Genomic DNA, 22,281 nt, shown 5'->3' with positions numbered 1-22,281 from the left:
GTCAGGATTCTCTTTAACTCCTCAAAAATCCTCACAAATGGCATCACTGACTCGATGGACATGAGTTTGAGGAAACTCCGGGGATTGGTGATGAACAGGGAAGCCTGGCATGCTGTAGCCCATGGGGTCCCAAAGAGTCAGACATGACTGAGTGACTGAACTGAACTGACCTCTTGACTGCTCCCCAGATAATGGTTAAGAAAGGTCGAAACATCCCCGGCAGTGAATTACTAGGACTAGTGGAAATCCTACCCCTGTTACAATCATGGTCACAGATGATGGAACTCCCCTGGCTGCGCTGACTCCCAGCCTTCTCTCCTAGGAACTCACAGACCTAGGCAGACTGAGCGACTCACCCACCTCCACCCTGGGAGTGTTCCTGTTCAGTGCATCTAGACTGTTACAGCCCGTGTAAACAGAGCTATTTTGAAAGGCAAACTTTGGTGAGCTCATGAGTATTTCCACTAGCATGAGGCTGACCAGTGACCTTAAAGAAAGTCTTCCTCAAATCTTAATTTGAGTGTTTATGAGCAGGTCAATTATTTTGGACAAATATTTTTTTCAATTCACAGAGCAGATGTCAAATGATTCTCTACCATGATTCTGCTTGCCTCCTTTTCCCAAGTCACTCTTGTTCTGAATCTTGGGCTGCAGCCTGGTATTGAAAGCTGGGCTGTGAGCCCCAAAACTCATGGCAGACCTAAACCTAAACAACAGAACTGTTCCAATTCCGTGGGGGAATATAAAGAAGAAAGGCCAGTGTTACGTGGGGCCTTATGTGCAGACAGGTAAATCACTGTTCACATTGAAAAGAAACACTTCCACTGAGCCAAGCAAAGTTTTAGGAAAGACTTGGGAACAATTAAAAAAAAAAATACTCTGAAAACTGTAGACACTCCGTCTCCCATATTCTCATCCCACCAGTGTCCAGTTGTTCCAAAGTATTTGTTACTCCCTTCTTTTTCTAAACTTTAAAGAAGATGGAGATGGGATTCAGGGTGCAGTAGGGACAAAGAGCATGAAGATCCCAGAGAAGTTCAAGAGGAAACAATGGTCTCAGAGGATACAGACAAGGATTCAAGCTGCCAAAACCAAGCCTTACTCCCTTCACAGTTTTGCTAAGGATACCCTTATCCATAATTGATGTTTCCCCTCTTATCCTAAATGCATTCGATTGTTCTATTTCAAATAGTAGAGGTTCAAGTTGAAGAATTTGTCCTTTCCAGCAGGAAAATGTCAGCAGGCGTGACTGTTCCCTGCAGATATTTAGAACATTTACCCTCTATGACTCTTCCTAGAGATTTCTGAGGTCTCAGACCCAGAGTTAAACTATTAACTTAACAGATTTCATGGAGTGCAGGACAATCTTAGGTAGCCTGGACAGTCAGTCAGTTCAGTCACTCAGTCGTGTCCGACTCTTTGAGACCCCATGGACGGCAGCACGCCAGGCTTCTCTGTCCATTACCAACTCCCAGAGTTTGCTCAAACTCATGTCCATTGAGTCAGTGATGCCATGCAATCATCTCATCCTCTGTCATCCCCTTCTCCTCCTGCCTTCAATCTTTCCCAGCATCAGGGTCTTTTCCAATGAGTTCATTTTTATGTATCAGGTGGCCAAAATATTGGAGCTTCAGCATCAATCCTTCCAATGAATATTCAGGACAGGGGTGGCCAGTTATGACACCTTCAGTTGGCCTGATGCGCAGATTTAAGTGTTACCAACTAAACTAGCTCTGAGGCTTTCTTCTTCCTCTTTTTTTTTTTTTTTTGTTTTTTCACTTAAGCATTTTTTTTAATTCGAGTATAGCTGCTTTACAACATTGTGTTATTTTCTGCCGTACAGCAAAGTGAATCAGCTATTTCTATACATATATCTCCTCTTTTTTAGATTTCCTTCCCATATAGGTTTATAGGTTACCACAGAGTATTGAGCAGAGTTCCCCGTGCTCTACAGTAGGTTCTCATTAGTTACCTATTTTATATGTAGTGGTATATATAAGTCAGTCCCAATCTCCCAATTCATCCCACCCCTCACTTCCACCTTGGCAAGCAGACATAGAGACACAGATAGAGTGGCTGTCTTCCTCTCGACAGATCCTGAGTAACCTGGTGATGGAGGAGCTCATGCCAACCCTTCAGACAGACATCCTGCCTAGAATGAAGGGGAAGAAGAACGACAGGAAGAGGGCCTGGTTTGGGGTGAGCAATGATTCTGCTCTGCCAGCTCTGCTGCTCAAAATGAACATTCCCTTCCCTTCTCTTTTTAAGGTCTAGTTTTTCTTTTCTTTTTTTTTTTTAAGACGTAATTCCTTCCCTGGGTGGAGAACTGCCCAGTCTGCTCAGTCTCATATACATCAGGACTAATCCAAACAAACTCAAACTTTGAAAGAAAAATTAGAATGTGCACACAGTTTTGTTTATGTTGCGATCATCTGTGATTAACCTGCCCTCCCGTGCTTGACTCCGTCAGGCTCTGACACATGACAGAGCCCCAATTTGTGTGCTGTTCTCTGTTGCAGCTCCTCGAAGAGGCCTACCACCTGGTTCAGCATCGAGTTTCAGAAGGATTAAGTGCCTTGAAGGAGGAGTGCAGGGCTCTGACGAAGGGCCTGGAAGGAACCATCCGTTCAGACATGGATCAGATTGTGAACTCAAAGAACTTCTTAATTGGAAAGATCAAAGGTCAGTGGAGATAATGCCTGCTCTTATGGGCTAGATAAGCTGTGCATTTAAGGCTCTTCCACAGGGTGAGACGTCGCAGGTGGCACTAGTGGTAAAAAACCCTTCTGCCAGGAGGGCACAGCAACCCACTCTAGCATTCTTGCCTTGAGAAGCGCATGGACAGGGGAGCCTGGTGGGCTACAATCCATAGGGTTGCACAGAGTCGGACACTACTGAAGTGACTTACCATGTACATGGTGAGAATTCATAGCTTCAGAGGAGAATTAAACTGAGGGACTTTGGGAGAAAGTGGTAGTACTTGTAATAGGAGCATGCTAGTGGTGCTGTTAAGGGTCTGGACCTCCCCATGGAAACTTCAGTGACACGGGCTGGAGGAAACGGTGCCTCTTGCCTGTAGTGGTGCCTGTATGTCCTGATTCTGTACCTCTTACACCAAATTGTAATGGCTCTGCCCTGCCCTCCACCTGCTGTAAGCTCTTAAAGAGTAGGGCCATGCCGCCCCAGTTCACTCAGGCATTCCCTGTGCTTAGTACCGTGTCTGGTATATGCAGACTCACAGTGAATATCCAAATCAGTGAATAATGGATGGATTTTCCTTTAATAAGAAAAAAAGCTTTTGGGTTAGAGTCAATAAATCTAGATCTTCCTCCACTTATCATGGGGTTACGAGCCAATAAACTCATCATAATTGAAATGCATGCATTTAATACGCTTGACCTACCCAATATCATAGCTTAGCCTAGTTACCTTAAACATGCTCAGAACACTTATATCAGCATATAGTTGGGAAAAATCACCTAACACAAGGTCTGTTTTATTATAAAGTATTGAATATCTCATGTAATTTATTGAATAGTGTATTGAAGGGGAAAAACAAAAAGGTTTGTCTGGGTACAGAATGGCTGTCAGTGGGTTGGTTGTTTATGCCTGTGATCCTGTGCCTGATGGGAGCTGTGGCTGTTAACCCTGCCCTGCATCCCAAAAAGAGCATCATACTGCATCTCACCTGCTCCAGAAAAGATCAGATTTCAAAATCTGAAGTAGTTTCCCTGGTGGCCCAGACAGTAAAGAATCTGCCTGCAATGCAAGAGATGCAGGTTTGATCCCTGGGTGAGGAAGATCCCCTAGAGAAAGGAATGGCAACCCACTCCAGTATTCTTGCCTGGGAAATCCCATAGATAGAGGAGCCTGGTGGGCTACACTACGTGGGGTCACAAAGAGTTAGATACAACTGAGCAACTAACACTTCTGCTGAACGGGTAATGCTTTCTTTACCTCATTGTAAACTTGAAAGCTTGAAAGTTGAATCAGGGACCATCTGTGGCCCCAGCTCTAATGTCAGCTGGGTATGTGGGTTCAGGGAGGTCACTCAACTTCTGTGTGCCTTGGTGCCCTCCTCTTGAAATCACAAGGGCCCGTGAGATCAGGGTCTGCATGCTGAGGCTCTTGGGTCAAATCCAGCCTGCCACTATTTTTATAAATTACATTTTACTGGAAGATGGCTGTGCCTACTCCTTTCTGTATTGTCTGTGGCTGCTTTGGCACTGCAGGAGCATAGCTGAGTTGTTAGAACTGAGATCTTACGGGCAGCAAAGCTGAAAATGTTCCTGACCTGGCCCTTGACAGAGAAAAGCTTTCCTCTTTCCTCACAGGAGGCTTTAGATGGCCTCTAAAAAATTCTACAGAATAAAATTCTATGGTTCTGCCTCCTACATACCCCAAAGCACACCACACTGAACATCATTTCAGAGGGAAGCATGCTGGCTTATCTGTGATTGTTTATCAGCAATTTTCTTAGGTAGTCAGTTTTCAAATTATTCACTCAGTCATTCATTCAAAAGACATTCACTAAGTGCTTTCTGAGCAAGGCGATGCAGCTTTAGCAGCGAACAGGGAAGATCTAGTTCCTGTGTTCAAGAGACGTGGAACCTAATGGGATTTTCTGCTTGGAGGATTATCCTCTACACTTCAGGCTCTGTTCATACTGCAGCCTAGCTCACTCTGAGCTCTTCTAACAAGTCCTCCTGAGAGGAGGTTGCAGGAGGCATAACTAGAGCCAAGGCGTGTGCGTCTGAATCTATTGTTTATCTGTTCATGCGATGTCTTCTCCAGCCAGATATAAATTAACTTCAGACTGTTTTCTGGTTCCTATTACCCAGGTCTCTTATTCCTTTATTAGCACAACTGATCTGGAGTTGACTGTATGTTGAAATGCTTTATACAACTTAAAATGGCCAACACTAAACTGCCACGGCCAAATATATTCCTGTTGACTGGAGCTGAGCTGAGCCTAATGGCGGCCATTCTCTTGGCCTGAATTAAATGAGTCTCTCTTTCTCTCTTGCCTAAATCCCTTCACATAAGATGGAAAAATATTCTGCTCTGGACTGGTTTTAGTTTCCTAAAGGAAGCCTTGAAAGGAAGTCATGATCAGGTCTTTTAAAAATGGAATATCAGAAACATTTTCACCAGGCCTCTTGTTCTTCCCCTTTAAAACAAGAAAGTGCACATCGGACTGCATTGATAAAGGGCTTTGGATTTCAAAAAACTTGGAGAGTATTAAAGTAGCTTTCTCTCCATTTCCTCCCATATGATTCTTGGCTTAAATTCTGCTGCACAAATACCGAATCATTTAATAAGCATTTATCCTGCCCCTGCTGAATACAAGGGCTATGAGGCACCTAGGAAGAAGAGAAGAGAATAAAAGTCACATCACAGACACCAAAACAGAAGGAAAAAAATATGGTAAATGCCAGAAAAGAGGCAAGAACAGAGGGCACAATGATTCCCAGGCAGGAACCATTTCAGCTTCAAAAAAAGTCATGTGGGCCCCTCAAAATGAGAGGAATGTTTTAATGTCAGTTAATTGGAAAGGATGATATTATTCACAGGTACAGTAAGAGCTGACAGTTTCTGAGTCGTTCCAGAGGATCACACACAGTTCTGAGCATTTTGAACACAGTGAACTCATTTAATTCACACCATAACCTTCAGAGTAATTACTATTATGAGCCCCATTTTACAGATAAGAAAACTGAAGTAGAGATGAAGTAATTTGCCTGAGATTCCAAAGGTAGAGTAGGAAACAGTCAGACCAACCCCACCCCGCAGCTCCAGGGTTTCTCTCTTCATCACTCTGCTCAACTGAATTAATGTACAGCTCATGAATTAATGTGTCACAACACATGATTCATCTCTGCATCCCTGAAAAATAGCAGAGCATACTTGTGTGGGATGTAAAATTTATTTGATCGTAGGGAAACACCAGTAGACCATAGTTCAGGAAGCTGGGTGGTGGTTCAGGGCATTAGGTATTCCGAGTGGGTGAATTTGAACTTGGCCTTGAAGAGGTGAGTAGGACGTTTATAAACAGAAGTGGAGGAAGGAAGGCAGAGGTGGAAGGAACGCTGGATAAAGGCACAGAGAGGGGGGCTGGAGCCCACGGTGGTACATAGGCAAGGGGAGGTCTGGCAGAGAGGAGCATGGCCACCCACGACCCCTCCCTGTGCCCATCTCTGCCCCCACCCAGCAGGGCATACCAGCCAACTACTAAATCTTTACTATAAATTAGCTATGACCATGATTGCTCTGAAATTTCAATTAGACACTTTTCACATAGTTCTTCTCGCAGAGTTAATTTATAAATAATTCATTTATCCTCCTAGCAAACAATTTTGCATTTTGGTATCAAGTAAGTTAGTTATTTTTAGGAGTCATAGATTGTTTCATTGAATTATACAATAGAAAGGTTTTTCTCCCCCCCTAGTAATTCTATGACCTGGTTAATATTTTCTATCTCAAATATTTATAAGTACATAATATCAATAGTAGTGGTCATATCAGATTTTCAGAGTAAGAGGCAGTCTGATCCTTTGTAACCCTGTGAAAGATTTCTGCAAATTGAAGTGAGAATGCGGCCATTCTTCTCACCATAAGCAAGTTATTTGCCAATAGAAAATAAGAAGTCTATTTGAATTGTAAATCTGGATCTGAAAGTTAGGGTGTGGCCTTGGTGGAATCATCTGACATCTCCTGGCCCCCTTCCCCATCCGTAGGATGAGGACCTGGACATCAAGATGAATCTGTACTTCCCTTCTCAGTTGTATGGTCCTGTGACAAGGCTCGGTGGCTTACCGAGCTCCACAAAACTAGCCTTTCATCCACAGCGCGAGCTCAAGCCTTTTCCAGTTCAGATATCCTTTACTGCCGCAGTGCTTCCCAACCTGGCTAATCATGAGAACTGCTTCAACACTTAAAACAAACAAACAAACAAAAAACCAGATTTCCACGGCCTATCCAGACGTACTGGATCAGGATCTTTACTATGGTCCTCTTCTAAATCGAAGAGCAGTGTTTCCTCTGGGAAGTAAGAGTATGGTTACATTGTTTAAATCCTTTTCTAAATTTATTTTAATTGGCAGGGAATTACTTTACAATATTGTGATGGCTTTTGCCATACATCAGCATGAATCAGCCATGGGCATACATGTGTCCCCTCCCTCCTGAACCTTTTCACTCAGGTCAGTCGCTCAGTCGTGTCCGACTCTTTGCGACCCCGTGAATCGCAGCACGCCAGGCCTCCCTGTCCATCACCAACTGAACCTTTTAGTCCCTTTTTATGATTTTCTGTACTCTTTATATTTTTGTCACTTAGTTTTTCATCCTTGGTTATCAGGAATAATAGCATGTTTTTAAAAATTGGGTGTGGGGATGGGAGGCGGTGTGGCAAACCGATTGGAATTTGTTTCCATTTTGCCTAAAAAGAAACCATACTTGAATTTTTAAAAGGCCCTTGAGGAGAGGGGAGGAAAATTGAATTAGATCAACTGATTAACTCTTAGAAAAATGAATTAAAAACCTAATAAATGTGTTTTCAGAAGACAAACTATGAATTTATAATGGTGATGATTGATAGGAAATAGATGAGTCATTAACATTTTCACTTTTTTGTGTTAGGCATTGTCTCTTCATAAGGACTAAGCGGAAAAATGTATTTAATCCTAGGGCAGAGGTGATCTTGGGGAGGGGTTTCTCTTTGTTCGCGTTCTCAAGGAGAGATTCTCTTTGATGGTTTTCCATTCTGGTGAGTGCTGGCACAGGACACACTGTGTTGTCTGCTTGAGCTGGCATTGCTGTTGAGTGTCTCCGTGGGGCACTGTCCAGCCTGGCCTGGCTCCGGTGCCTCTGAATCCAGTCTTGCCATCACTCACAGTTTCCTGGCTATTTCCCACCTCAGCGATGGTGGCTCAGCCAGCGGAGAGAAGCTGTGCAGAGTGTGTGCAGCCGTTCCTGGGGTCCATTCTGGAGGAGCTGATGGGACCTGTAAGCTCGGGATTCAGTGAACTGCGCTCACTCTTTGAAAAAGAAGTGGATGAACTTAGCCAGAGCTTTCAGACCACCAAAGACAGTGCCCAGCTAAAGGAGGTAGGGTATGAAGCAAAGGAGTGGAGTGTGAATGGTCTTTTTGTGAGTCTTTGTCTCCATTCATTCTTTCTTTTTTCTCTCCTGTCTCTCTCCTGTCTTTTCTTCTTCCCTGCCTTCCATTCATCTGCCTTTCCATCTATTCATCTAGTCTTTCTGTCATTCATTCATCCACATTATTCATTCATCCATTCATCCATCCATCTACTTGATTTCCTTTATTAATGGTTTTCACATTACAAAAATAATAACATGCTTGTATAACTTAAACAGTATACAAAGATACTTACATAAAGGCAAAATTAATCGCCATTGCTCATACCCACCTAATTCTAGCCCACCCTCAACTCCTAAAGTATCTCCACTTCTAACTCCTTGAATTTACCCATATAAATAGCTTAGTATGTGTTCTCACATGCTTTGTCCTTGCCTGTACAAATATATACACATATATCCTCATTTATATACGTTTTGTGTTTTGATTGATTTGCTTCCAAAAGCATGACAAAAACCAGTGTTTCTCAAAGTATGTTCCTGGGACTAGTATCATCATCCTCCTTATATGGCTGCTAAAAATGCAGATTCTCAGGCCTCACCCATGAACTATCAGATCAGAAACCCTGGGGTAGGGCCCAGCAGCAGTCTGGTTCAACAAGACCTCCAGAGGACTCGCTGTATCCTAAAGTGACAGACATAACTGGGCAGCTTTATTTTACACTTGCTGTATCATGATGAACATCCCTACAAGTCAAGCCAGTGGATAAAACCAAAAAAAAAAAAAAACACCTTTATTTTTTTATGCATACATACACGAAATTATATATAAACAAGATCATTTGTTAGTATTTTGAGGTTTCTCATGGTAGCCTTTCTAAAACTTAACTTTCCCTCCTTCCCCACATCCCCTCCTCCCACTCAAGCAACTAGTGTGAATAACTCAGCATATGCTATTCTGTGCTTTTCTCCATGTTCATAGAGCATATAAAACACATATTTTGTGGGATATGTTTTTTTAGGTTGTTTGCTCTTAGAAAAATGGGATTATATTATGTATATATTGCTTTGCTTTTCTGTTTTCTTATTCAAAAATACCTCATGAAACTGTTTTTAAGTTAATGTTCTAGTTCTAGTTCATTTTTTGTAACAGCTGCATAATACTTCATGTACCAATACACCATGATTTATTCAACCCTCCAAATGTTGCTAGCACCAGGAACAAAGCTGCAATAAATAACCTTGTAACATATATTCATTTACTTTGAAGCTTTTATTTATATGAGATCTGATTCCTAGGACAGGATTGCTAGATTGAAAGGTGGGAATTTTTCTCATGTTAACTGATGTTTCCATTGACATCCCCCAAAAAGGATTTAGATTTTACATTTCCACCAATTGTACATGATAAAGGACTTTCTTTTCATCAGCCTTAGGGAATCAGTTGTTCAACTTTTTGCCAGTCTTACAGGAGCAAAGTGGTAACTGATTTTTCCTCTCCTGTCTGTTTAATTGCTATTTTTAAAAATAGACACATTGCAAATTATGTGACAAGGGGCAAGTTTGACAGCATGGTTTTGGTCATTAATTCTACTTCAATGGAGTTCTCTAGAACCCATTTCTTAAGGGAGTAATATTTTCCTCTTACAAGCACCATGAAAGTGGGCTCTTGTTAAATTTTTCATTAGAGAAATCTACAAATCTAGATTTATCTCTTTTCTGTGACCTGAAACTCAAGACAGCAAGTACATCCTGTCTGTTCACAGTTATCCCGTTAGTCCCTGGTTCTCCCTAGGCCTGTGTTTTCAGCATGCTTCATTCTGTTTTCTCTTTCTCCACCTACCCTCTTGTTTATTCTAGAACTCCAAAATTCAGTTTTTTAAATCGCTTTTAAATAGGCTTGGAAAATAGGATGCACTCAGTTGGTGAAATCACTCATAGTGTAAGTATGTGTTGGTAATACTTAAAGTCTTTAGCAGGTGAGGTCTATTGCTGTCCTCTTGCTGGAAATTGCATGGCCTCATTGATCAAGCTATCCCTTATATAGACTAGAGGATGGGGAACCCCAGTTTTTAAAACTGGATACCTCTTCTAGGCCATGCTTCTTTCTATCTCACTCCCTCCCCATACCCCCACCCCCCATCTACTAGCAGAGGGAAGCCCTTGGGCACAGACAGAGCCTCAGAGAGCTCCAGGGACTCTGGCTTTACTCTTAGAGTCCAGGAGTCCAGGGGGCATCTTGACTTCCCTGGGATTTTCTGAGAGGGATGTCTCTCATGAAACAAGGCTCTGGAGGCTTGTGAGCCCAACAGCAGTTCTACATGCCAAAGAGACTTCCTGAACTCTTGAGCTCTGGAAGTGGGTACTTGGAGTCCATCAAGAGCTTGACAAGACTGGAGTCCCATGGAATGCATCCCTGGGTGTGTCCGTTGTCCAGTTGGTTCTTCTGCCTGTCTCCATCCTAGCAAGAGAGCTGTCCTAGGGACCCATCAAAGGAGGGAAATAAGACAATGAAGATATCACAGATATAGGGATCTGAGAAGTGATTAATTCTAATAACATATGTTTGATTGTTTAGAATTTATGTAATAGTCATGTAATGGGCTTCCCAGGTGGTACAGTGGTAAAGAATCTGCCTGCTAATGCAGGAGGCACAAGAGATGCAGGTTCAATCCCTGGGTCAGGAAGATCCCCTGAAGGAGGAAATGGCAACCCACTGCAGTATTCTTGCCTGGAAAATTCCATGGACAGAGGAGCCTGGTGAGCTACAGTCCATGGAGCTGCTAGGAATCAGATATGACTGAGCAATTCAGCACGCACATACACAATAGTGATATAATATAGTTCCTAGGTCTGAAGGTGTGTCATTTTCCCCTCCACCAAAATTCAGCATCTAGAGCAGATTATGAATCTTCCACTGGATTCCGTGAAGATGGAGCCTTGTTATAATAAAGTCAACCTGCTTCAGGAGCACCTTCAGGATCTCAAGAGCCGCTTCAGGTTCCCCCACATCGATCTGGTGGTCCAGAGGACACAGAACTACATGCAAGAGGTAGGGGCGGCGGGGTCATCTGTGGTGGAATAGGATGGGGCTGCAGAGAATCAAGCGCAGCAAATGAGACAGGTGTGCTGGCATAGCTGGGGAAACGGGGCCCATTTCTTCAGCCATCATGTTGAGTGACAACGTATTTTGTCCTGTTCCAGCTGGCTCCATTTTTTCCACGTTGATGAGCATCATAGAAAAGAAATGTCTCAGGGAAATAGAGTAGCATTAATTGATAATTACCTGATTTTTCAAGTCAGTGCTATTAATGTTGGCTTCACGTTGGAATCATCTGGGGCGCTTTTAAGAAATACTGAGGTCTGGGCCACACTCCCAGTGATTTTGATATCTATTTTTTTGTAATTAAAAAGACTTCTCCCACTCCCATTCCTACTGCATTTAATTTGCAGCCAGAATGGAGAACCACTAGCTTGAATCAATTCCATAATCTAGTTAAAAGTAAATCAGTCACTCAATCACAATTTTAAATTTGGATTTCTTGAGTCTACTTCATAGATTCCTTTTCCTTCCAATAAACAACTTTTTCTTTAGAAACAGGGATGAATAGCAACAGATTCGTTCCATATTCTAATGCTTTCTAAGTGAAGGAAGGGTGGGATCACTGAAGCCGTAAGAGCACAATTCTACTTCACAAATATTCCTCGGGAGCTTCCTGTGGGCTGGACATTGTGCCAGACCCCACTTCAGGGAGCTAGTAGTGAGATAGAGTCTTAGATAAATTCACTTCGGCGTTGAAAGTGCTGAGAGGAAAGCTATTGTGTTCAGATCACAGGCTTGGGGAAGAAAGGAGCTTTTTTTTTTTCCTTAAAAGTTATAGGCAGGATTAAGTGGCACATTTTATTTATTATCTAACCTCTGAGTTGTGAAGGATTAAAGATGAATGAGGAGCAAAATTGGCCAACGGCTTAACTGAAGTTCCTTTGACAGCACTGGACTATGGTGAAATGGATACAGGCATAAGCACAGAGAAGAAGAAATCAGAACCACTTCCATTTCCTAACCCATGCGTGTGACAGTCACGGGCTCCACTGAGCCTTGACCCTGTCTCCTTTCCCAGCCTGGCAGAGAAAGGGTGAGAAGTAGGGTGGCAGGGTGAAAAGTGGAGTGAGAGATGTGCTGGGATGGTTTACATCCATCTGAAAGGAGAGGTGCAGAGCTAAGGAGCCAAAAAATAATTGAGAAGCCTCCCACCTCATTTCATTAAGCCCTGGCTGCAGGGGATGGGAATGACCACAGGAAATGATGATATCCCATGGTCTTGGGTTTTCCAGTGCGGGGTGGAAAGAGAGATGAGAAGAAAAGATCCATACATCTGTACATACATGTACACATACAGGGACAGGTGTGTGTGTTTCCCAGCTTCCTACTGACCTCACTGTGGTTGTGGGCTTATGCATTTCACAGACCACACAGTGGACTGAGGACTTGTTGCCCTGGGTCACCCCCAGGGTCCATCTCTGATGGTCATGCCCTCCTTTCTCTCCAAGCTGACTTTGACCCGAGGGTGGCGATCCCAGCTTCTGACTGCCCTCTGTTTCTGTGTTGCTTTGGTTTCTAGCTGATGGAGAATGCAGTATTCACTTTTGAGCAGTTGCTTTCCCCACATCTCCAAGGAGAGGCCTCCAAAACCACAGTCGCCATTGAGAAGGTTAAGCTCCGAGTCTTAAAGGTAAAATTGTTCTCTCACTTGCGGGAAGCATGAAGCAAGACCATGACTCGTTTCTTTTGTTATGTGGAAAATATCAAGTTCTCTCTTTGACTTGCCTCCCCCTTTAAAAATAGTGCCGGGTCCTTTCTCCCTGATAACTGGGGACAATCCTCTCACAGCAGTTCCCCTTCGACTGTCGTGCCTATTCTGCCATCTAGTGGCTACTTTAGGGACCACAGGTCCTCAGCATCTGGTCACCAGCCAGAAGTGCCGTGTCTTAGGCTTACTTACATAGCAATTGGACTTGATACTGACTCTCCACTATAAGCAAAGAACTGTGATAGGTATTGCATGGAATATGAAACTATTAAACACACACTCTCTTTCTTCCGAGTTTGCAATACAGTAAAACCCATTTAAATTAACAGTTTTTAGAAAAATCAAAACCTCATGGCAAATGAACTACTTCAAGGAAAGGACAGCTGCTGTGTGAAACTGTTTTAAATGTGCTTCATGCATCAGTGTATATCAAAATAGTTGTAATAATAGGAGCTTGCATACATAGAGGGCATATCTTTAAACTTATCCTGTTTCATTTGATCCTCACAAGAACTTGACTTACGTAAGCTTAATAGGCTACTTGAGCTTTGAGCTAAAACTATCCCTAAACTTAGTCCACTAATTTTTTATGACCTACTTTCCCTAAGCAGAGCTTTGGAACGGAAGATCAAAGTTTCACAGAGCCTAGGAGGTAGTCCCTGAATTTCAGACCTGGTCTTAATACCTCACAGGCAGTAGGAAACTCTGGCAACCAAATCATTGAGATTAAAAGCAATAATTGCCATGGTAACACACAAAATAATGAACTTGCCATTGAGAAAGAAAAGATAGTATCAAGGTCAATGCCCCCCCCCCACAATGGCAACACAATTTTTAACTCTCAGGACAGTCCATCTCTTCTCTGGACACTTTAAAACAAGAACATACTTCCCACTGCTAAGTCAAATTTCTGACCACTGAGAATTCTAGTTCTACACTCTTTTCTCATGCCCTTCTTCCACATGGTAGTCTTTGGTTATTTGAATAGAGCTATGATTCTACCCCAAGTTATCTCTGGCATAAATCTCTTTAACCATCCTTTGTTTGGCCTGACCATTCTGCACATATCCCTGTGACTATGCTCCAGTTTGTGCCCTCTCCCTGAACCCCCTTGAAAATCAAACCTGAGTCTCTAGAGTTGGCTGTTCCATGAGTCAATAGGACATCTTCTTTCCTATTCTAGATACTGAACTTCTTTGTTGAACATACCACAGTGCTAATGTAGCTGTGAGCCAGACACTGTCTTCTTTGGCAGAAATCATTGCAACCTACCAATCCCGCCTTCAGGATGTAGAGTGAAGGAAGGAGGTGATCAGGGCTCCCAGGCACCAACCCAAGACAGGGGTGATGAAGTTTTAACCCATCCCCTAGTTTTGTCTTCAATTTTATAACTCTCTGCTTTGATCTTAGCTCAGTTTTCGTATCTGTAAGAGGGATGACGGAGATGGGTCGTTATCAGTCGTAACCTCTACCTGCAATGTGAGAGAACTGCATAGAAAGATCTCTGAAACCTTGCAACACCACTAGGGTGCTCAGAAATTAGGACAGGAGGGTGGAGGTGGGGAGACGAAGTGAGTTGCTGAGTTTTTTGTTTACACAAAATTTAACAGGTTGTAATGTTGTATTTAGCGTACGTTTCTATCTCTGTACCGACAGCAATATGATTATGACAGCAGCACCATCCGGAAGAGGATATTTCAAGAGGCGCTCGTTCAAATCACACTTCCTACCCTGCAGAAGGCACTGGCATCCGTGTGCAAACCAGTAAGGAGATGGGTTACTCCAGAACCTGCTTTTGTTGCCTTTGAAGTTCAAGTAAATTTTTTTGGTCATGATGCATTTACAAGCAGTAGATGACGAGGGAGGGGTCAACACACTTTTCCTGTAAGTGGTCAGGTGGCAAATATTTTAGGCTTCATGGCCATATTATTTCTGTTGCAAGCACACAGTTCTGCCGTGATAGCACAAATGCAGCCATAGATGACCCATAAACAGATGTGCAGTCTGTGTTCCAATAAAACCTTGTTTACAAAGGCAAGCAGCTGTCTGGATTTGCCAACCCTTGGACAAGACAGAATCTCAAAGAGTAATGATCTGAGTTTGAAACAAGTTAAGGGTTACAATAGAGTGCCTACGGATTGTTCCTCATTATGGTATGACACCCCCCCACCCCCACCCGCCCACCATAGGCCCAACACAGCCTCTGAAACTTGACCACTCCATCCAGGAAAAGACCTTAAGTCACAAAATTTCAGAAGGATATTTGTAATTTCAGTAATATTTGCTTACTGAAGTCAAAGAAACTAAAACCATCTAAAGCTTCTATGGACACTAGGCAGCTAGTGACAGCCACGCTTGTGAAGGTGTGACTAGGTCACACCTTCAGCACAGGGTCGTAAGTGAGCCAACTAAGGAGCCCAGGTCAAGACCTGGGTTCAAGTCCCAGCTCCTCCACATATCAGCTCTGGGGCCTTGGGCAAGACCCTTTTCCTGTCTCTTGGCCTAGATTTCATCTAGAAAATGGAGGTAATAATACTTTGCAGTATCCTTCTTAAGACTGAGAAGACCAGGGTGACACAGTGACCATTTGATGAGTGCTTGCCACATGCTCAGCACTTTGTATGGATTGTCTTGTTGATCCTCATGACAACCCTGTGAGCAGGTACTGTTTATGTCCTTATTGCACAAATGAGGAAACCTGAGGGGTTAAGTAATGGGACCAAGGTCACAGAGCTGGCATCCACCAGAGTTTGAAGTCAGCTCGCACTCATTGGTAACATGGGATGCGCTCAGTAAATGGTATTTACTACTCGTTTTTCTGCTGCTTCATGATCTGCAAGCTGGGATCTTTGCAAGGCTGGCTCCCTCTTGGCACAAATATTAAAGAGCTTTTTAGAATTTAAAAAGGGCTTTTTTGCAGCTTAGAGAGTCTCCAAACATGGAACATTAAAGTCCAGTGCATGAGTTATTTTATTGCAGAAATTTCCTTGATCATTTTTATATTCTGTACATATTGTTTTTCTTCAGAAAGCCAGAGGCATACCAAGTACCTGGCACTTACTTCTGAGGGTAAATTTCTTAGAAAAGGTTTGATCAAGTCAGGGCAGTAAAGAATCTACCTATATGATTGTCTCTTGCCTATATGATTTTCCATCTTATGGCTGGAAAAGTCCAGCCATTCAAAGAATGACTCGGTCCACTTGGACATGTCTGCATGCAGACGTTCTGTGTAAGGTATTTTTGTTTTCAAATCCCAAAGGCAATGTGGGGGCCTTGGAGCCACGTCCTCCCACGAGAGGAGAAGAGTTAAAAAAAAAAAAGCCTCTCTTTCTGTCTGCTCCTCTCTCTCCAGCCATCTGCAGTTATACCAAATCTCTCAGAGGCGCTTGTGATTTTTAATCAAGAGAGACCGGTTTGGAGAGAAATTGAGGCCTGGCATTTTCAGTAATGAGGAATATTGTATCAGTATCAAGAAATTTAAAAACAGCTGGATTTACAGAGTGGGTGAACTAGGGGAGCATTTGCTTCAGGCAAAGATTCTTTAGTTTACTAGAGTGTATTTCCCTTGGTTCTAAGATCTGCGGTACTTAACCCAGGCTGCACATTAGAATTGCCTAGGGAGATTTTTTTTTTTAATTCCAACTTAACAGATCCAGGGAATTAATATGTGTCACAATTCAGTCAATTCAATATAGAAAAACTGTTTTGTAAAGTTGTGCATGTCACAACAGGATAAGTGCCCCTCGGAATGATTCTTTTCCACACAATTACTTAGCTGGTTGAAAGTTCAAAGGCCTGCTGTTTATTCGGCAAACATGTATAGGCATGATCCAGGCACGTGCCCAGCCAGTGTCCCTGTTTTGTCCTGGGCTTCACAGCCTAGAGACAGCAGACAGGCTCAGCACGCACTTTGCGACGAGCATGGCAGGAGCTTTGTGGGGAAGAGAGGTGGCCGAGTTTGGAAGAGGGTGCCCAGCTCTGCCTATGGGGACGGAGAGGACTTCCCAGCGCCATGTTTTCTCCCCGTCCCGAGGGATGAATGACAGGGAACTAAGGAGTGGAAGATCACGTGGGGAGATGAAAGACACAAACCTCATTTTTCAGAGGAAGAGAGAGGCACAGAGCCGTGAGCTGGCTTGCCCAGGGTCCCACAGCCAGTGCAGGGCAGTGTGCAGTCCCTGAGCTGTGCTCTGCCCACGTGGCACTTACCTGTGTGTCCGTCTTATCTCACAGACCCTCTCAGGGTCACGGAAGCGCATGTCTCTTTAATCCTGTGGCTTTCCCTAGGGTGGGTAGAGAGGGGTCCCATTATTACCCACTGGGATCCGGTCCTGGGCTACAGACCCCCCTGTCCTGGCTCTGAGAGTCTGAATGGGGTGGCTTCTGATGGCCTGCTGTAAATCTCCTCCCTCCAGGCAAAAGCCATTGAATCCCACTGCTAAGACCTGGCTTTCTAAGAACCAGGGGTCAGGAGCCCCCATCCTGCACTATCAGGTGCAAGCATTATGGAGTTAATCCCAAGGATATGACTTGGCTCATTTTGATCCCCTCCTTGACCTCATGCCGATAAAAGGCAAACCACCTGGAGACCCTTGGAAAGCAGGAAGTGTTAAAGGATTTTGTGTGATGCCTGGATTGTCTTAGAATCACGGAGTTTCAGGGCCAGTTGGAGGGAAAGGGGAGACTGTTTCTCAAGAGTCTGTGACTAGGGATTCTCCACACCTGAGAATGGGACGCATCCTAAGAGTTAAACATATATCTACTCTAGGACACAGCAATCTCACTTCTAGGTATACCCTCAAGTAGCCCCTAAATCCACAAAATCATACACAAGAATATCAATAACAATTATGTTCATAACAGTCAATATCCAGCAGTAGGAATATAGATAAACAGTTTTAGCTTATCCATATAATAAGTGCCATTCATCAATAAAAACAAATGAACTACTGATACATGCAGCACATGGATGAATCTCCAAACACAAACACAAAACAAGAGTACAGGGTTCCATTTACATAAAGTTAAATAACAAGAAAAACTAATCTAGTGTGATATTCACAACATCAGAGCTTAATCTCTTGGTGAGCAGTCTAGACTGGAAAAAGGTATAGGGGTGATGGGAATGTTCACCTTGATCTGGGTTATGGTTATCTGAGTATATTTATATGTTTAAAGTTGTTGAGCTCTACTTTTAAAACGTGTGCATTTTTCTCGGTATTTCTTACACCTTAGTAAAGTACTGTTGGCATTAAAAAAGAAGAAAAAAAAGGAAATGTCCAGACCCACTGACAAGGCCTTGAGATCATCAGGGTCTCTGGTGTCTGCCCCCTCGAAGGGCATAGCGCGTGAATCCAGTCCAGGTCATGGTGTCAGGGCGAGAGGAAGCAGGTGACCAATGCTTCACACTCCAAGGGGAACAAGAGGGACAGCTGTCCTTTCCAGAGCTCCTCTGCAAACTGGTGTCTCATGTGTTGTCCCTTTATCTTCTTATCTCTCCTTCTCCAGGAGCTTCAGAAATATGAGCAGTACATCTTTGCAGATCACACCAATATGATCCATGTTGAAAATGTCTACGAGGAGATTTTACATCAGATCCTCCTAGACGAAAGTCTGAAAGGTATGGAAGGTTTCCCTGGTGCTGGAGAAAGCTCTAGATAGAGGGGCACACCCCTGACGGGGACCCCACAGGGCCAGCTAGGTTTTGTCCACAGGAATGAAAGGGGAAGAGGAAATTGACACCAAGAGCTGGGAAGACAGGACAAGGGACCAAAGAAGTGAGGGCTGCTGACCTCCACTGAGCGGTCGCGATTTGGCTCACATTCCACTGGCCCATTAGATATTATTTTGCTTTCAATCCAAATAAGAACTTTGTGAACTGGGAATTTTAAGCTTCATTTTTCAGATGAGAAAACTAAGGTTAGAGAGATTAACCTAGGATGTCTCATGAACAGCTGGCCTCCTCCGGCTGTTCCAGACAGAACAAAGGAAAAAGAGCTCTTCTTGGCCACAGGCTTACAACGCCTCCCCAGCCTGGAGCAGGTGATTCAGCAGCAGGGCTCCCCAGCTGCTCTGCCCTCTCAGCACATTCCTCACCTCCACTCAGCCAGACAGAATACACTGGGCTGTGACTCCATCCTTGGCGAGTCCCATTAGGACTCTGGCTCCCAGTATCCCATGGAATCAGGCCCTGCTCAGGATAGGAGTGTAGATAGGAAAACTTTGATAGAAATACACAGGAGAGGGCTGTCCCTAAAACTATAGACTTGAAACATATCTGGTCTCCACAAAGAAAGCTGGCCAAGCACAAGCCCCAGGTCAAAGTAGCTCATCCAGTGAGACGAGGAATACAAAGATGTCATCTCAGTATCTGCACAGAAAGAGGCGCTCAGTCAGGGCCGCTGCCAGGCCACCACAGCACCCTTGGGCGAATTAGGGAAAAAGCTCTCTTCCTCCAGATGGCAGACTGCTCTCTGTCAAAAAATTGTCACGATATACTGGTTTGGTTTGAGCAGGACATGCTGCTGCAGCCTGCTGGAAAATTACTCCGCTGAATACACAAATCTGTGATGTGAATGGTATCCCCTTGGGTGTGAGATTGTTGGGCACTGTACAGCCTACACAGCCAGAGGTAGAGGCTGACTGTCAAAAACGTCAGCTGCTGGTTGTCGTTATTTTTTAAAATTAATTTTTATTGGAGGATGGTTGCTTTACAGTGTGTGTTAGTTCCTGCCGTACAGCAAAATGAATCAGCTGTGCATTTACACGCATTCCCTCCCTTTTAGAGTTCCTTCCCATTCAGGTCACCGCAGCACGGGTAAATAGAATTTCCTGTGCTGTACAGTTGGCCAACAAACAAAAGAAAAGATGCTCAATTGCTATGTGAATTATGCTAATTATTAGAGAACTCCAAATCAAAGCTACAATAAGGTATCACCTCACTCTGACCTGAATGGCCATCATTAAAAAAAACCTACAAACAATAAATTCTGGAGAGGATGTGGAGGAAATGGTTGTTATTATTGATTTTACTCCTCTCGGGGCCTTCTAGGACTGAGCTGGATGGACAGAGGCCTGTAGTTTGGACACTGCAGGTCATAAGGTTCTCTCTGCAGGCTCAGTACTAAGGACACATTCAGGACTGTTCTGAGTGTAAAAGCAGAGAAAATAAGGGCCTGTCCCGCCCTAAAGGAGTGTCAGTCGAAGTAGACACACTGCAGCCGCACATACTAGCAGCTAATGAGATGTGGGGGGTGCTCCAAGGGTGATACCAATGATGCTAGTAGATTTGACCTCTTTCAAAGCCAAGGCCATGTTTTATTCATTCATCTTTGGATTGTGCTGTTTGAATAAATGAATGAGTGAACATTACAGAGGTCCAGGGTTTGGAATGAGCCTGTAAGCTCTGGTCTTCAGGGAAGGCTTCCTGAAAGAGGGTTAGATGTAAGCTGTAATTTGAAATTGGGAAATTCAGACGGTTAGAAAAGCTGAGAGGGAAGTTTAGCTTCTGGATAGAATCAGAAATTCCAGATTAATCAGGGCAAGGTTTTAACATGTTTTGCTTTCTGGTATCTCTCAGTGATAAAGGAGGCTGCTATCCTGAAGAAACACAATTTGTTTGAAGACAACATGGCCTTGCCCAGTGAAAGCGTGTCCAGCCTCACTGATCTAAAAACTCCTGCGGGGTCAAACCAGGCCAGCCCTGCCAGGAGAGCCTCAGCCGTTCTCCCCGGAGTTTCAGAGAGTGAGATCCTGAGTAATGAGGTGTTCCAGGAGGCAGGGGAGATGAAACAGCCAGAGGTCCCTAGTCCATTGGCCAGAGAAGAAGGCCTTTCCCTCCCTGTGTCCAGCCCTCCCCCAGATGGGGACACGCAGGTCATCGATTCAAGTATAGATGGCCCGGTTGTGAATCTGGTGGCTATAGAGGTGACAGCAGGCGCCCTGGGCACACGCTTGTCACAGCTGGAGTTGGAAGAGACTCCTGAGGGCCAAGGACCCCCCCAGGAAGACACAGAGCCCAGCTCTGCCGCAGGCTCCTTGAAGGAGCTCAGAAATTTGCTGACGGTGACCGCCGAAGTACCAGAGGAGTCCACTGTGCTCGAGGTTGAGAAAGATACACATGAGGAGGCCCTTGTTCCCCAAGATACTGAAAAAGAAGAGGAAGCAACCCAAATTGACACAGAGGCCAGTCAAGCATCTGCCTCAGGTCAGGACAACTGTGAAGAAAGTGAAGTCAGCAAGGGGGAGGCCTGTGGTCCAGCTCCCAAGGCCGAGGCCAGCGGGGTGGAGCTGGGAGAATTTCCAGACGCTCAGCCAGCCTGCGGGGGGCTCAGTGAGGGGGCCCGGGGCCCAGACCCCACAGAGGAGCCGGGAGAGGTGGGAGAGCCCGCTGAGAGCAAGCTCACAGAGGGTGCTTCCGGACTAGGCGCCCTGGAAGGAGGAGGGCCCGTGTGCTCTGTGGAGGCTGAGGCTGTGCCCCTAGAAGCTTGCGTGTTCCGCTCTGACCCCATCAGCCCCAGGGAGAGCCAGGTTTCTGTGGAAGAAGAGGCGGTGGGCGGGAGCTGCAGCGCAGCCCAGCCTGCCACCAGCGAGGATGCCCAGGAGAGGAAGGCCGACCCCGTTCACGAGTGTCAGTGGGTGGTGGAGAACGTCACCAACATTGATACCCTAGATACGCAGAGAGAAGACCCCCCAGAGCCCCCTTCAGAGGAGTGAAAGGGACAACGTGGCCAAAGTCCTTCTTGGAACAAACTCAGCCCAAAGAGGGAGGGGGGCGGGTGCCTGTGAGTTGTTACCAAAAAAAAAAAAGCATGAAGTACTTTTTTAATTTGTATCATGAACTAGAGGGAATTGCACGCGGGGCAGGAGCACTGAGGCCAGCCTTTGTGGAATGGAACTGTCCTCCCATGAATTATGGCTTTAGCATTTGAGTAAGAATTACAAAGGTAATGGCGTGTGTCGGGGTGGGGTGAGAGGCAGCTGAGGAGCCCAGGGTGGGACGGGGCTGCAGGGAAGGCAGAGGAGACAGCTGGGCACCCTGCACATTCTCTTCTAATGCACTTTAAGGCTTCTTCATGCCCGGCTGCAGGAAAGGGAGATGGTGAACTCCGGCCCCTCCCGCCTGCTGTGTGCAGCCCACAGAGCCTGAGCGATCAGCCTGAGACATCTCAGGAAGGCTGAGCGGAAACAGAGCAAGACTGTGGTCTGGGGGGCTGGCTGGGACTCTTACTAATGCCGCGATCAATTTCCTACTAATTAATCTTGTTAATTCTTATTAATTAATCACTTTTTGGAGAACATCAGATGAGGCAAGGAAATTTCTTTGGCATGTTTAAGGTTGAAAGCCTTCCAAATTAGCCTTAGACTGTGCAGA

The 22,281-nt window shown here is 44.6% G+C and overlaps 1 protein-coding gene across 1 annotated transcript in view; it reads left to right on the top strand.

Annotated features, from left to right (window-relative positions):
* The window catches only part of NIBAN1 (niban apoptosis regulator 1), a 169,784-nt gene extending 148,112 nt beyond the window's left edge, over positions 1 to 21,672 (top strand). Inside the window, exons 7-14 of the mRNA XM_052654001.1 lie at positions 2,095 to 2,199; positions 2,520 to 2,682; positions 7,919 to 8,106; positions 10,988 to 11,149; positions 12,720 to 12,830; positions 14,565 to 14,672; positions 18,417 to 18,528; positions 20,488 to 21,672. Of these exons, the coding sequence (XP_052509961.1) occupies positions 2,095 to 2,199; positions 2,520 to 2,682; positions 7,919 to 8,106; positions 10,988 to 11,149; positions 12,720 to 12,830; positions 14,565 to 14,672; positions 18,417 to 18,528; positions 20,488 to 21,623 (2,085 nt within the window). The 3' untranslated portion in view covers positions 21,624 to 21,672. The remainder of the gene's footprint in view (positions 1 to 2,094; positions 2,200 to 2,519; positions 2,683 to 7,918; positions 8,107 to 10,987; positions 11,150 to 12,719; positions 12,831 to 14,564; positions 14,673 to 18,416; positions 18,529 to 20,487) is intronic.
* Positions 21,673 to 22,281: the final 609 nt, after the last annotated feature.

This window comes from Budorcas taxicolor, chromosome 16, assembly GCF_023091745.1.
Source record: "Budorcas taxicolor isolate Tak-1 chromosome 16, Takin1.1, whole genome shotgun sequence".
NCBI classification, from domain to species: domain Eukaryota; kingdom Metazoa; phylum Chordata; class Mammalia; order Artiodactyla; family Bovidae; genus Budorcas; species Budorcas taxicolor.
This window is presented reverse-complemented; position numbering and strand designations above follow the sequence as displayed.